Raw genomic sequence first — 15390 nt, forward strand, 5'->3', positions numbered from 1 at the left:
GCGAGGCAACAGTGCTACCAACTGCGCCACCCTGCAGCCCCAAACTAAATATTTCACTTGTATATCACTGATGGCGTTCAATACATCCACATACAGCAGTTTTTTTTGTTTTTTGAACACTCAACCAGACCGCTGTTACGCATCCTGTGCATGGTGCTGATCAAGCTGCTGTGAAGCTCCTGTGGTGACGCAAGGCTGCATCTCCATAATGATTGGTCGGTTTTAGTGATTGACACCACCTTCGAATTGTTAGAGCCAATAGAATATAGCGACAGTCACCAAAACGAGATTGACAGCAGTAAACAGTACTTTGTAATGTATGCAATCATGTATAGAAAAATATTTTTACAAAAAATGAATGAATAAACATGTGAGAAAAAATATAAAAAATATTATATACATATATATTATATATTTTTTCTCACATATGCTTATTCATTCATTTTTTTCACATTTTTCACATTTCAAGTCGCTCAAAGTTTTTCCTGCTTAAAGGGAATTAAATCACCTGTGGACCTGATCAAACAGCATGCTGTCATCTTTTTACAGCCATTTCAATATTCCTCTGCAGCTATGTTGCACCAGCATCATCAGTGATTAGACACGGCGTTAAAGCGCTTCACAGAGAAATGGTTTAATACAGTGAAAATAAAATAAGGAAACACAACAGCCAGGAAAAAGCTGGATACAGGAACACAAACTTAAAGGCTCCCTGTGGAGCTTTTGACCATTTGTAGCGCTGTGGAGAAAAGCTTTAAAGAGCGGCTTTTATTTGTGTTGTGTACATGCAGCTAATGAGCAGGCAGGCGATATACATCCAGCGACTCCCAGCTCCTCTCCACTGGGCTCGGTGGCGAAAAACACCAAACACAACTTTTTCTTGTTTCTCTGTTTCAAAGCTGCACAATGAAAAAAGTTCTGCAGCCTCATAATGTCACAGTAACTTAATGAAACTCTACTGTAGGTGGTGTGTAGGACGAGAGAGTCTATAAATAAAAAATGTGATTACAAAATTGATACTGGTTTCATCAGTGGTTTTATCTCCTGGCATAAAGTCACATCTTTCATTAACTTGTGGCTCAATGTGCGACTGTTTGTTTCAGGTTTATATTTTGCCGTCACACCATGCGGCTCCAAAACAAAAGCCCGAACCCTGTCGCAAATCACCAAAAAATCAAAACCACATCCTCAACATTGATGGCTTTTCCACTGTTAAATATGTGCGACACATCGACTGAGATCCGCTCACAATCCATCAACCTTTATCTGATGCATCCACAGAAAGGTCAACAGAACAAAATGTCACAAAGCAGCAAGCTTAAAAATCAATGGCGCTGTTTCTACATACTGTTTGGTTAATGTCACCGTGTGTCAGAAATGTTGCAGCGCCGTGTCTGAGGGAGCCGACGGCGTCCCGACTCACCCGGAGCGTCGCCCCCAGAGACCGCAGGCCTGTGGAGTGGCGGGCCAGCTTCAGCACCCTGAAGATCCTCATCAGCCTGAACACCTGAGAGAGCAGAGCGTCAGGAAAAACGTTTTAAAAGAGACGGTTCGTCACTTTAGCGATGCTTCTCCTAATCCTTCTTAAAAGTGGTGTTCAGAGACGAGTTCAGCACACAGGCTGGTTTTAAAAATGGCTCCACTGTGAGGACCCTGCTAGCGGAGGCTCCAGGACAGCTCTACTGTCAGTCCATAAAATTAATCTGACAAAATTAAAATGTTTTCGATTTTTCTTTTTCCTTTAATAGATGCCAGCATAGTGAAGGTGTTTGTGTGTGATGTTAATGGAGAACCGTGACCTTGGAAGGGGAAAGGTTTTAGAGATTTGATCCTCAAATACCAACACCTGCTCCACATAGACTTTCAGCGTCAACACTGCAACGTGCGCATGTGCAATAGTCACACTGCATCACTAATCTACAAGAGAAGTCTGATAAAACAAGACTTACTCGGATATAAGGGTTCCTGGAATCCTTTTTAAAACTTTATTTATAAGACTCACTGTTTGTGGACATAGAGGCTCTACATGTGCACAACAAAAAGACCAAAGAACAGGAGAGAAGCACTAAAAAGGAAGACTGAAAATATCGTATTTTCTATTTGAAACAATGGAATTAACTGTAGTTTAGTGTAAAAGTCATGCAGCACGTCTGACACTGGGTTTAAACTTTCTGCTCTCCTTCTTGTGTGAATTCTGCGTATTGAACTGAAGCCGGAAAAATCTAATCTCAATAGCAAAAACTTCAATCTTTTCCCAAAAGCATTCAGCTCGAGTTAGGAGTCATTTGCACTGAGAAACATCCAGCCTGGAAAATCCTACTTTTCCCATTTCAGAATGGAGCACCAGTAAAACAGAGGCCAGCTGTAGAGCCTCCATCACTGTCACTGCAAAGGATGGCTGAACACCGGAACTAAAACACAGTTCAGTCAAATTAAAATACAATATAATCCAGTCTTTATAATTGTCAAACTATTCTACTGTTCTTCTTATTGTTCTTACTTTTCATGATACATACCGTTATGAGGCAACATTAGCGATCAACCCTGCAAATGAACCTTTACTGTTCAGATAATGTGAAGACAGGTACAGAAACTCTGCTCCCAATGAGGGCCAACGTTGCGAAAATCCTATAATTTGTGCACCAGAGGCTCCTACACCAACATCTGAGAGATGAAAAAAGTTGCTCCTTTCTTTCTATATTTGGGCTGTGAAAACAAATCAGTTTTCTGCTCATGAATCTTTATTGCTGACTTGCAGCTAGCTCAGCGTGTAGGTACAAATCAGATGATCTATTTACACCTTTACAAGGCTTTTTGTCTTTGGAAAATTACACTCAGCATTTAGTACGCAGGATGGATCACAGGGTTAAGCTTACAAACTGTCCAGATAAAAGGCCTTTCTGATTCTCTGTTCACTGTTAAAGCCGTTACGTTTGTGCCTCTCCTTTAAGAATCTGGACGATCTGTGTCATTCCCCGTACTGTTTACAATATTAAATCTGCCATCAACCCAGCAAAGCGTTTCAGGTTTTCTAAGTTCAACAATTACAGCAAACTTCCACGACACGGTTTCACAGGGTTAAACATTTCATCAGACAGAAACCACCCACACTGACTCAGGTCTGCGCTCCAGTCTGACCTGTATGAGTCGCCCCAGGTCTCCCAGTTCAGACTCGGATCCCACCGTCATGTCGAAGACCAGGGTGATGTAGATGGGAACCACAGACACCATGTCGATAATGTTCAGAGGGTGCTGAAAGAACTTCTTCCTGTTCGGTGCGAGCAGCAGCCGCGTCACAACCTCAAAGAGATGAAAAATACTCAGCGTTGCAAAGTGTCTCCTCCGTTTTCACTGATTTTCCTTCAGCATGCTTTGTTTTTTTTTTTATTTCCCTTCTCACCTCGAAGGTGAACCAGCAGGTGCAGAACACCTCCAGAGTCTGCATGGTGGGATCCTCCACCAGCTGTCCATCAGAGTCGAAAGTCTGAGAGGAAACAGGAGAAAGACTCAGATCAACAACTGTTTCATGAACTTTTCTTTGGCACCAGCTCTTTACTGATGATATATTTTTCTCACAGCTGGTATTAAGACATCTGGGATGACTGAACTTAAATGAAAATCAGTAATGTGCTCAGCCATCAAGATTTTTAGAAGGAAATAAAGAGTTTACGTCTGAGAATAAAACAGACTCAAAGGTCAGAGTTCAGGAGTTTTTATCACTGACTGATTGAGTCATTTATTCAGTCTGGTCGCTGCGTTCCCATGAGCTGCCCTGTTCTCCCGCCGGCTGCAGGACCTTCATCTTCCTCGTTGCTCTGCTCACCTGTTTCCACTCTGCTCATCACTCCCACTATCCATTGGTCACGCTATGTTCACGTTGTCGCCTTCCAGCATTCTAACTCCTGCATTTGTTTTTAACCTTGCATGGGTTTTGGATTTGGTTGGGGCTTGTCTTTTCTTTTTTTCTGCATGGACACCATACAAACCAAGCAGGGAACAGGATTTGTTTCTTTTGCAGGCTATTTATAGGTTGTATTAGTGAATGTAAGATGATCTAACGTGCAATCAATCCAGTAGGGTCATTTTCTCCATACAATCAGATTCTTTATGCAACCAAAAGAGGATGCGTTCATCTTTTATTTACATTCTGTGATTCAAAGTGATCGACACTAATGGCAGACCCACGGCAACAACATCAATCATCCCATGATTAGGTAGCCTGGTGTAAGTTAGATTGTCTTATGAATTCTACATCTCATCTTTACTGGATTTTGTTTTCAGTTGTTTTCCATAAAGTAAAGAAAAAGTGTGGGAATGACAGGATGTCATTTTTTTGACTTTTTGGTAACCTTGTAACCTTAAACAATGTCTTTGATTTCACTCCTTCTAGTCACGGGCCGTGCCTTTGCCTTCTTATCCGAACCCAGATGTCAAAATCCATGTAATCCTCCTAAAATACAGATTCCATTTAAATCATCCATAGTTTATGATATAAAAAAAAAAAAGTTTCAAGCAAATCAGATACGGCAACTGAAGACTTAAGATGGAGCTTCTGATGATGGGAATTCTGAGGAGCAGGACAATTTTTGGTGCTAAAAATGAAATGCTTACTCCATGTGCTCCAGGAGCCCAAAGCAGGCGTCCAAATACAACAATACAGTTTGGCCTCAGCCTTTCTGCTGCTCCCTGCACCAACCTGGTACTCTGGGATGCTGTTGATGCACATGGTGGCGATGGACGTGAGCACCACTCCGATGGAGAGCAGACTGAAGAGCTTGCTGGGGATGGAGTATCCCGGGTTCTCCAGCGTCAGCCACAAACACTTCCTGATGTTCCCAAAACGCACCTCCTGGAAATGCTGCATGTCCCTGCGGCGATGGAGCAAGATGACGAGTTCATTACTGACAGTCAGAATCCTTTCTTCACCCAGGCCCGGATGGATTGTTTTACCTGTTTAAGTCCGATATCTCGTCCACAGACGTGTCTATGCTGCTGACGTCGCTCTCGTCGTCCCAGCTGCGATGCCGGCTGCTCTCCAGCTTGCGGTCGTGGTAACGGTAGCTACAGCAGCTGTCCAGGAAGAACTCATTGATGCCCCAGTACTCAATCTCCTGACTGAGTGGGAAACAGAAATCAAACTGAGTTGGTTTGTGCACCAGTTACAGACGAACAGAAATATAAATCAAGGACGGAAAAGTAGAAATGGTAGAAGACAATCCACCAGGCTCCACCATCTAAATAAATCCTGTTAAAATGATAATAACCGGATTGACGTTGTTTGTTTCCTCTTGTTCTGGACAATTATTGCTAAGTTAATTTATCTTTGTCTGTTTAAGGCTTTCAAATCAGAGAAGCAAACAACAGACACAAGTCCTTGAGCAGCTACTTTTTTTTTTGAAGTACAAGTTGTAACAAAAAGCTCGTGAGAGTGTCCCTATAAAAATGTAAAACTCTGATGTAGTCTCCTTGTGCAACCACACACTGCTCCCAGTGCTCCTGCATTACTTGTAAACGCTGCCTGGAAGTCCTGTTCTGTAAGCGTGTCGAGCAGCATTTGTAATGAATGTGTCAAAACAGAGACTCTGGGGAAGAGAAAGACATCGCAGGGACCCAAATCTGTTGAGCAAGGAGGGTGTGAAGTGATGACTGTTAGTCGCTCACCTCAACTAGAAGAACACGTGCATGTGTCTTCCCTAGTAAAAGCATAATTAGGAACACAAGACTTATGTTAAAAAAAAAAACCCACGATAATGTTACTACTAGATGCAACAGTACCTCATGTAAGGGCAGATCTGGGGCATTTACTCTCAAAAAATGAATTACGAGCTCATACAACCACTGAATCTACCATGGAAACCATAGATCCATATATATAGATTCTGTTATATTCTGATGTTGTCACCTAGTGTCTGAATTTAGTGGGTAAAAGAGGGAAGGAGACCTGAAGGAGAAGACACACAGCTCCTCCATGATGTGAAGCTTGCCAGTCTGGTAAAAGTGGAGGACATAAGGAAACAGGCCGGGATTCCTGTCAAAATAAAACTCCTTCTGATGCACATCATAGTCATCACACACCTACAGAGGAGAGAAAGACAGGAGGGGAGGTTGAGAAATGAAGACGGGTGAAGATGAGGAAGATTAAATGAAGGAGAAAAAAGCCATACGAGAGAGGAACATGAATGTTTCATAGCGTCTCAAGACAAAATGACCCATTTATTTATTGTCTTTGGAACCAAAACCTAAATCAAAAACTAACATCTTGGTGCAAAATGATGGCAGACCTCATGCTGTCACCCACCTGCAGTATATCTTCCTCTGAATCACATGCCAGCAGCTTTCCCAGTCTGGTGTCTGGGAATTTCTTCAGCGTGCTGGAACAGAGACTCCTCTTCAGACCTCCAACATTCACGTGGACGAGACCCTCGTCTGAGTCCTGGTGGACCCAGCTGGGCAGATTCTCCTTCACCATGGTTACACTGAGACAGGAGACACACAACGGAGATGAACATGTGCAGACAGGCATAAAAATACACTGTGGTACATGTTAAGGAGTGAGTTTGTATGATACTGACTTTACAGAAAAGCTTTGTGAAGTGCAGCAAATGCATCTTTACATCATTTCTCACTTACAGGAGTCGACACTCTTACAAGACATTTTGTTCTCCCGATGAGCTTAGTGTCTCCTTTTCAAAGGGAACCAGGTCATGACTGTACAGGTTTCAGACAGGATGCCACAACATTCACACTCCTTTCTATTCATCTGAGAGCATCTGAACCTGGAACTTTTAACCCAGCATAAGTAAGAACCGCATGCGATCGCATTGACCTAAGGGCACACACAAACAACACACTTCCAGTTGTGCGAAGCAATTAAGGAAAAAATATTTCCACATTTCAGTACCAATATTAACACAAAGCCCATCATCATCATGGCGGCCTCAGCCGAGCTTCACGTCTTTGCTTCCATCCATCCTGTTGGTCATGCATGCGGAGAGCTCGGCTGAAGTGGTCGAACCAGTATCCCCCTTTAGGGTGTCCAGGAAGGTGGTGGCAGGTCTTCCCAGCTTCCGCCAGCCGTGGGATGGCTCCCAAAGAACGAGCTGGCTGGCGGGAAGCTCCCTATGGAGGCAACAGTGGCTGGCAATGCCAAGTCTCCTCCGGGCGATACGATCTGTGATGCGTGGCAGGTCACCATAGAGTGTGATGTTAGAAACATGGTCCCGCCAGTTGATGTCTTGAACAGCCCGGAGCATGCTGCTATATGTACCATCAAGAGACTTCTCCAGTGATGTATTGAGGGATCAGTGTAACCCGCATTTAGTTATTTATTTATTTGGTTATTTATTTTATTTATTTCCGGGTCAATTTTCTGTGACCTCAGACTTCCTTTAAATGTGGGTCATAGAGTTCACTTCCTGCTCCGTCTCCACTGTGACTGTGGCGTTGTTCCTGTTGGCATCTTGATTAGTTGATTGCTGTGGAATCTGTCGATCACTGGTAAGTCTTTTGCCGACAGATTTTATATCATATATTGTCCGTGTAATCACTCATTAAGCGCTGTTTCCACCAGAGTCGGTAGCAAAAACTTCACCTCAAAAATGTTTTCTTTATTTGAAATGGTGTATTCGGTGTATTGGCTATTTATGTTGTGAAGAGCTTTTCTTTTGTTAATACATATCATATTCAAACGGCACTACTGCCTCCTGTGTTTCATTCACAATCCAGGCTCCTTAAAAGAACTAGGTCTCTGTTGCTGCTAATTGTAGCCGCAGTCAGTCATATAGCCCACATGCGCTACACCAGCATTCGCTACCGTACAGGAAAATGGACTCAACTGTCGCCTGGAAGAATCTGATCTTGAGCTCTATCGAAAGGCTTGATCTCCACACCACACTCGTACCGCTCAGCGCTTTCCAAGCCATCGCCTTGTGCACCCTGATATCCTGGTTTGTGCTGTTTACCCAAGAGTCTAGATACTTAAAGTCGTCCACCGTCTCAAGAGGCATACTATTTACTGACTGCAGCGCGGTCAGTGGCAAATTTATGGAGATCACCTCAGTCTTCTTAGCATTTGACGCAAGGCCAATTTTCAGACACTCTCTCTCTACCGGCGTGAGCAATGTTTGAGCCTTGGCAACGTCATCTGAAAGAAGAACTATATCATCGGCGAAGTCGAGGTCTACTAGCGCCTTTTGTCTTTGTCTGCAGCAGCAGACAAAAGCACCACAGAGAGCAAAAAGACACAGTTTGTTTGTCAAGATCACAAACCCTCTTTTTCATTTTGAAATGTCCATGAAAATAAAATGTTACTGTGATAAAGACAGAATCTGCAACAGGAGACACTCACAAAGAATGAATGTAATCCAGGTTGTGTTAAAGTTTTAACAGGAGCTGAAGTTTAATTTGTTGCTTCCAGGGGTTTGTAGGAGTTTCTGCTAAGTTGATCAAATACCTGCAGCATCAGACAGCAGCAAGATCCATATGAGCAGACAGAGACAGAGAGTTGTGTGCATAACTTTAATAATTATCCCCGACATGAAGACATGTTTATTAGTGCATTATAATACGTTATAGATCACATGATGTTCTGTCCAATCTCATGTGTAAGACAAAAATCATGCTCTCTCCATCACTGTGGTGTCTAATTAAAGCAGGGAGGAAGGTGAACATAAAGCATCCTTTCATCTGAATGACAGAATGGTGTGACTTTAACAGATTGATGAAGCAACATGTGGAATCACAGGAGTGCCATAATAATAAATAAATCTGTTTAAAAATAAAGAACCGAATGTTTAAATATTAAGAGGAATAAATAAAAGAATCAATAAAAATACATGGAAACATAAAGGTAAATTTTGTATTTGCTTTTTCCTTTTGCTTTTCCTTTTGCTTTTCTTTTTTGTCATTGTTGTTTCCTTGGGAAATGCAAAGACAAAATTTGCATTTGTATTTCCATATTTTTAAAAATGCATTCATTTATTTATTCCTCTTATATTTACACATTTATTTCCTTTTTTAAATTTTTTTTTTACAGCTTTATTTTTTTATTATGGCACTCCTGTGATTCCATAGCGGCAAAGTTACATACAGCATGTCTGAAAGAAGACCCAAGTGGGAATGTACGAATTTACAAATAAAAGAAAGTTACACAACAATAGTCAGCATTAAGAGAGCTAAAATAAGAACATTTTTCAAAGGGATAATTTATCAAAAAGTTTTGAATATCCTTCAATTCAACCTGGGATTTCCAGTTATTTGTGTGTCTGGAGCAGAAAACATTAAAGAACATCAAAGATTTGTTCTGATCTCTGTTCGTAGGCTGGAGACAGACAGCACATATGTGTGTGAGATTATGATTGGAAGGAGTTAAATAATTCAAAAATGCTTTGATGGATGTGTGCCCAGACTGGTTGTATAAATAACAATGCAGCAGAAGAAAACAGCTAAAAACAGGAAGCACTTACAGAAGTGAGTCCACAATAAAATGAGACTTGTCATATTTACATGACATGCTATGAGTGAAATCTAAGCTGGCACTTTGGTTTTTCATTTCCCTCCATCCATCATCTATACACCGCTGGAGTCTATCCCAGCTGACTCAGGGTGAAGGCAGGTTCACCTGGACAGGTAACCAGTCTATCACAGGGCTACACTTAGAGACAGACAACCAAGCACACTCACATTCACACCTACGGACAATTTAGAATCACCAATTAACCTCAACATGTTTTTGGACTGTGTGGGAAGAAGCCGGAGAACCCGGAGAGAACCCACGCTGCACGGGGAGAACATGCAAACTCCACGCAGAAAGATCTCGGTGCCCCCACCGGGACGCGAACCAGCAACCTTCTTGCTGCGAGGCAACAGTGCTACCAACTGCACCACCTTGCAGACCTGTTTTTTCATTTTAAGCCAAAAAAAAAAAAACAGAAGTCCCATCTTCCAAATTTCTTCTTTTTAAAATGTATTTATTTTTTCTTCTAGTGCCTTTATTTAGACGTGATTATGTAGAGATGCCAACAAGACAGATGCTACAATGGTTTCCCACTGGATTCTGGGATACTGACATCCAGGGTTGACGAGGAGCCGTTTGCCTTTGTTGTCTTAAAACAACAACCACATGCACATATGCAACCGAGTCTCCACAAAACGATCTTCCTATAACACTGAACAGTATGCTCAAATACAATGTGAGAAAAGCATGTTTTCTCTAGAAAAGGTGTTTGGTTGCAAAGCAAGAGCTGCACATTTCACAGTTGGAGATTGGAGGGTTGGTGGTGGCATTAGTTCGACACAAGATCCACAAGACCGAGGTTCATGTCCTGTGTGGGTCCATAATTATTAAGTTTAGGTTAAAGGAATGGGCTGAACAGGCTCAGTGGTTAGCACCAACAGCCTCACAACTAGCAGATCCCAGGCCTGGAGTCTTTCTGTGTGGAGTCTGCATGTATCGATAATATACTGGCGGTGTGGAGCTAATGGATGGGTTGAAATAAGAGCCTTTTACAACACGTCTAAAGCTCTACTTGATTTTCTGGGTAACCATGGTGACGAGTCCCACCTCATTTAACACATGATAGTGACAGAAACATACAAAAGAAAATGTAAACGCGACAAAAGAACTTCGATATGTTTGTGTGTATAATGTTTATAAAAGATGGACGTAACGCCACTCATTGGTTTGTTCTGACGTTTGGAACCAAACGAGATGAGGAGGGGTGGATCTGATTGAGAACTTGGGGAAACTATAAGAACAGATATTCTGCTTTATCATCTTTTTCCTCTAAACCATAATTTACAAAATGAACATCATGCTGTAGCCTTGAATCTAGACATTGAGACCATTAACTGATTTGGAAAATGTTCAATGAGGTAACAAATCAAGTGAGAAGTGTTGTCATTTTCTCATAGACTTCTATACAATCTGACTCTATACAGCCAGAGGAGTCGCCCCCTGCTGGCTGCTAGAAACAATGCAGGTTTTTAGTAACTTTAACATCACTTTCCTGAGCCTCAGGATACATCCACCTTTTCTGATAGGAATGTAATTCTAAGAAGTCAGGGCTCCCATATGAACAGTAAGACGTGTTTGATTTGCTGTAATCATTCGTCATGATCATACTGGTTATTTAATAATCTGTTTCTCGTGGGTTTGCAGATAAATTAAAGGGCATCTTCTGAAGTTACTACAGTTTCTAGGTTTGGAAACACAAACAGAAATCAACTTTATCCACTGAACTTGAAAGACAAACGGATTACCTTCAGTATAAATGTTTGATTTTTGAAATGCCTCACTATAATTCTGGAGGCTGTAATCAAACCTGGCTTAATACCTGGATAATTCCTGAGTGATCTCATTAAGGTACCGTCTCATATACAATTAATTAAAGTTCCTACTTCCATTGTTCTCTTGCAGCACAAATGAATGATTCTTCAGTGTTATGTGTGTGGTCTTATGGGAGTAAGTGATATCTCATACTGCGTAAACTCATCCTCTGCATCCTTCACATATTCACCACATTATGCCATTGATTATGATCTCACACTCTCTCCCAGAGGTGTTTCTACTATTGCAGCTTCACATTGTGTGAGTCAATAATTAAAAACAAGCCTGGTTCATTTATAAAAACTGTGAAGCTGCGTGCATAAATCCAAAGAAGTCAAACAGTCCGTGAGGCCGAACCATTTCATCGAACCTTACACCGCCTCATTACACATCTTTAGTGGAGTTAATGCTGTGAGAATACTGCTTTGGAATACCTGTAAAAAAATAAAATAAAGTGAACAAAAGCAGAAAGCAAAACAAAAAGGGTGGCTTCTGCTATTCAGAAATAATGTCTTAAATGTTGTGTCACAGTCCTGTTACTAACTCCTCCATCCCCATTGTCTTGTTTGTTTCTCATCTGCAACTCTTCTGCAATCACGTCAAAGAAATAAACAATAAGCACAAACAAGACGCGCTTCATATTTAAAACAGAGAAAGAAAACACAAGAGACGAACCACAAACTGTTCCTTTGGTCTTGTGATGCTCGAGGGGAGCTTCTGTCTTTCCAGGAGTCTTTATCGACGTACGGTTTGATGAGTACATGTGATCGTTCTCGGGCAGATTCAGTTACACGGGAGCTGCTTTATATACAGTAACCGCAGTCTTCTACTGAGTTAGAGTAACGCTGAAATGTAAAACCATCTCTTTTCTTTGCGCTACAGCTCATTCTACCTTCATACGCGTTTGTTCTTTCTGAATTTAGTCACGTTTCATCCTGTATCCTATTGTTCGTTTTATATTGTTTTAGTCTTTGTAGCCTTCGTATAAACGGTGTACAAAGTGAATTTGAGCTGTAGTTTGAAAAAAGAATGTCATTTAGCTTTCAGGTATGGTGATAGCAGTTTACTTACTAAATTAGATTTAAAAACAATAAATCTAATAATAAAATCGTGTTTACATTTTGGGTGAAGCGAAAAAAAATGGAAACTTCAAGTTGACGTTCTTCAAAAATTAAGTTGCAGCAATGGAAACTGTTCGTATGAGAGGAATAAAATCATTTAAGCACATCTAACTTAAGCTTGCTGCATTCATATTACTTGTTTTTCAGAGCAGGCTCATCCCCTGCACAACATTAATTAGGCGTTATCTATCTCATCTCACCTACACCCAACAACCATGAAACCACCCAGAGGCCACGTGAATAACAGATGTCAGCAGGTGGGACACACTGGACAGCAAGTGAACACTCAGATCTTGAAGCTTATGTGTTGGAAGCAGTAAAAATGGGCAGGGATCTGAGAGAATTTGACGAGGACTAAACTGTCTAGACAACTTGGTCAGAGCTTCAACTGCAAGACTCGTGGGTTGTTCCCAGTATGCAGAGGTTAGTCTCTACCAAAAGAAGGACAACCAGTGAAGCTGCTCCAGGGTCGTGGACGCCCAGGACCTGACTGGTCTGATCACACAGAAGAGCTTAATGTTGCTGTAATGGAAACGTGTCAGAACGCACACAGAGCATCACAGTTAGCTGGACACCAGTCAGAGTGTCCACGCTGACCTCTGTCCACCTCCGAAAACATCTACAACCGACACGTGAGCATCACAACTAGACCGTGGAGCAACGGAAGAAGGTGGATGTTTTCTTTTACTTCATGTGGACGGTGTGTCATTTATGTGGAGAAGAAATGGCAGCAGGCTGCATTATGGGAAGGAGGGAAGTCAACAGAGGACATACGGTGTTCTGAGCAATGTTCTGCTGGCAAACACATCATGAAACGACCAAATCCAACACCTGCTTGGTATATCTAAGTCTTCTATTGTCGTCCAAAAACTGTAAAAAACAAAAGAAAACACTAAACCACACAGTTACACTGGGTCATAACAAGGTGTGAACTGCAGGGGAGGCAGTTTGGCTCCTCTTAATATGATAGGAGCTCTGCTGAAAACGTGATTTGTGAAGCTGGTGGTCTGTAAAATATTGAAAGTTAACTATTTTTACAATGCATTTCTGTTTTCTGCATCTTCATCATCGTGGATCTTGCGTAAAATCTGCACGATCATCACAATCGAAGCGAAGTGACACAGCATCCTGAACTCATTCACTTTAACTCAGAATCAGAAAAGCAACCCCAAAACTTTCCAGACACTGTAACACAAAACAGAGGAACAAAAACTCATTCTCTGTGGCGCTGAAAGCAGGAAGCAGCAGCTACGTAGCATCTGTTTTCTACATATTCATGCTCTTATAAACAAGAAAAATAATAAATAAAAGTAATTTGGTTGGTCATGACTACAAAAAGTGAATAAACTGAGCTACTTGGGGTGAACACTTCATTACAGTGACCACACACACTGCTTGTTTTGACTCAGGTGGACCACTATGCTTTGTGGAGAACCAAATGTGGATTCATCCGCTGCTGAAAGTAGTCCCTAAGAATCAAGTAGCTCCTGTTTGAATAACATGTGCTAGAAACCCATCCATCATCTATACACCGCTTAATCCTCACTAGGGTCATGGGGGGCTGGAGTCTATCCCAGCCGACTTAGGGTGAAGGCAGGGGACACCCTGGACAGGTCACCAGTCTATCACAGGGCTACACTTAGAGACAGACAACCAAACACACTCACATTCACACCTACGGACAATTTAGAATCACCAATTAACCTCAACATGTTTTTGGACTGTGGGAGGAATCCTGAGAACCCGGAGAGAACCCACGCTGCACAGGGAGAACATGCAAACTCCACGCAGAAAGATTCCGGTGCCCCCACCGGGACGCGAACCGGCAACCTTCTTGCTGCGAGGCAACAGTGCTACCAACTGCGCCACCCTGCAGTGTGCTAGAAACTACAGAACAAAATTACTGAGCCTGTTTTAAAAATCAAAAAAACTATGGGGAGTTTTTAAAGATGTACACGAACAGAGGTTCAGTTAGAAAGTACTGCGAGAATACACAGTTGGGTTGGGAATAAGAGTTTCTCCTGGAATTACAGATGTTTGTTTTTAATGTGAACATTTTGCCGCTGAACCTGAAACTTGTCTGAAGGTTTCAGACTCACAGTGACTTTAAATCTTCTCTCTTTTGCTCCCTTTCTCAAGCTGAGTCACCAAAACCCCCATGAAGAGTTTCTGACCAGCAGAGCCTCAGTTTTTATTTTCTGTTCCAAACGTCTGAGCGTCTTCTTTGTAACGGAGGCACTCTAATCCCATCTGCTCTGCTAAATGCACTTCTAAGACCGGACGGCCCGACATTAATTTGATGTACCAGACATTTTAATGTCAGCCACAAAACACAACGTGTGCTGGCTCCGAGCCAAAAGGCCTCGCTGGATTTTAAATGTCCACAGACTGAGCGTAACCGTAAAGTTTGAATGACTTCTGTGTGTACGTTTAATGAGTCTTAATACTAACTTGAACAGATTTCTGCCCTGAAACTCTTGATTTACTTTCCATCAACACAAAACCCGGTTACAAGCAACTTTCTCCTTATGATTAAAAAAACAAAACACACATAGATGGAGCCAAAACTCCCACACACGCTCATTTACTGTACTCCCAGTGCAAACACCCACATGGTGCACACGCTTTCACAATAAAAACTACACAATGAAATCACTCAACAGATGAATAAAGTTCACATCAAACGCCGAAACTGTGGAAAGTAACGTCAGTCGCTCGCAGAGGCCCCAAATGCTCCTGCTGTTGCCTAAAATATATGTATTTTTAACAGCACAATGTTAATTTTACTGCCAGAAAAGCATAATTCAATCCAGTTTGGTTGGCGCCTGTTGGTTTAATATCGCTTAGCAACAAGTGAGGATGATGTCTGGCTGTCTTCGTATGTAGCACCTTCATGCATCAGGCTTTCTGGTAGGAATTCCTCCTAAATGACACTAAAATTAG

General features: G+C 41.8%; 1 protein-coding gene across 1 annotated transcript in view; it reads right to left on the reverse strand.

Moving 5' to 3' along the window:
* The window catches only part of LOC103374879 (potassium voltage-gated channel subfamily S member 2), a 14982-nt gene extending 8513 nt beyond the window's left edge, over positions 1–6469 (reverse strand). Inside the window, exons 1-7 of the mRNA XM_008305031.1 lie at positions 6299–6469; positions 5942–6075; positions 4951–5115; positions 4697–4868; positions 3401–3484; positions 3139–3300; positions 1424–1507 (exon numbers count right to left, since the gene is read on the reverse strand). Of these exons, the coding sequence (XP_008303253.1) occupies positions 1424–1507; positions 3139–3300; positions 3401–3484; positions 4697–4868; positions 4951–5115; positions 5942–6075; positions 6299–6469 (972 nt within the window). The remainder of the gene's footprint in view (positions 1–1423; positions 1508–3138; positions 3301–3400; positions 3485–4696; positions 4869–4950; positions 5116–5941; positions 6076–6298) is intronic.
* Between the last annotated feature and the right edge of the window lie 8921 nt (positions 6470–15390).

The sequence above is a fragment of the Stegastes partitus genome, unplaced genomic scaffold (assembly GCF_000690725.1).
Source record: "Stegastes partitus isolate 25-593 unplaced genomic scaffold, Stegastes_partitus-1.0.2 Scaffold2384, whole genome shotgun sequence".
NCBI lineage: Eukaryota > Metazoa > Chordata > Actinopteri > Pomacentridae > Stegastes > Stegastes partitus.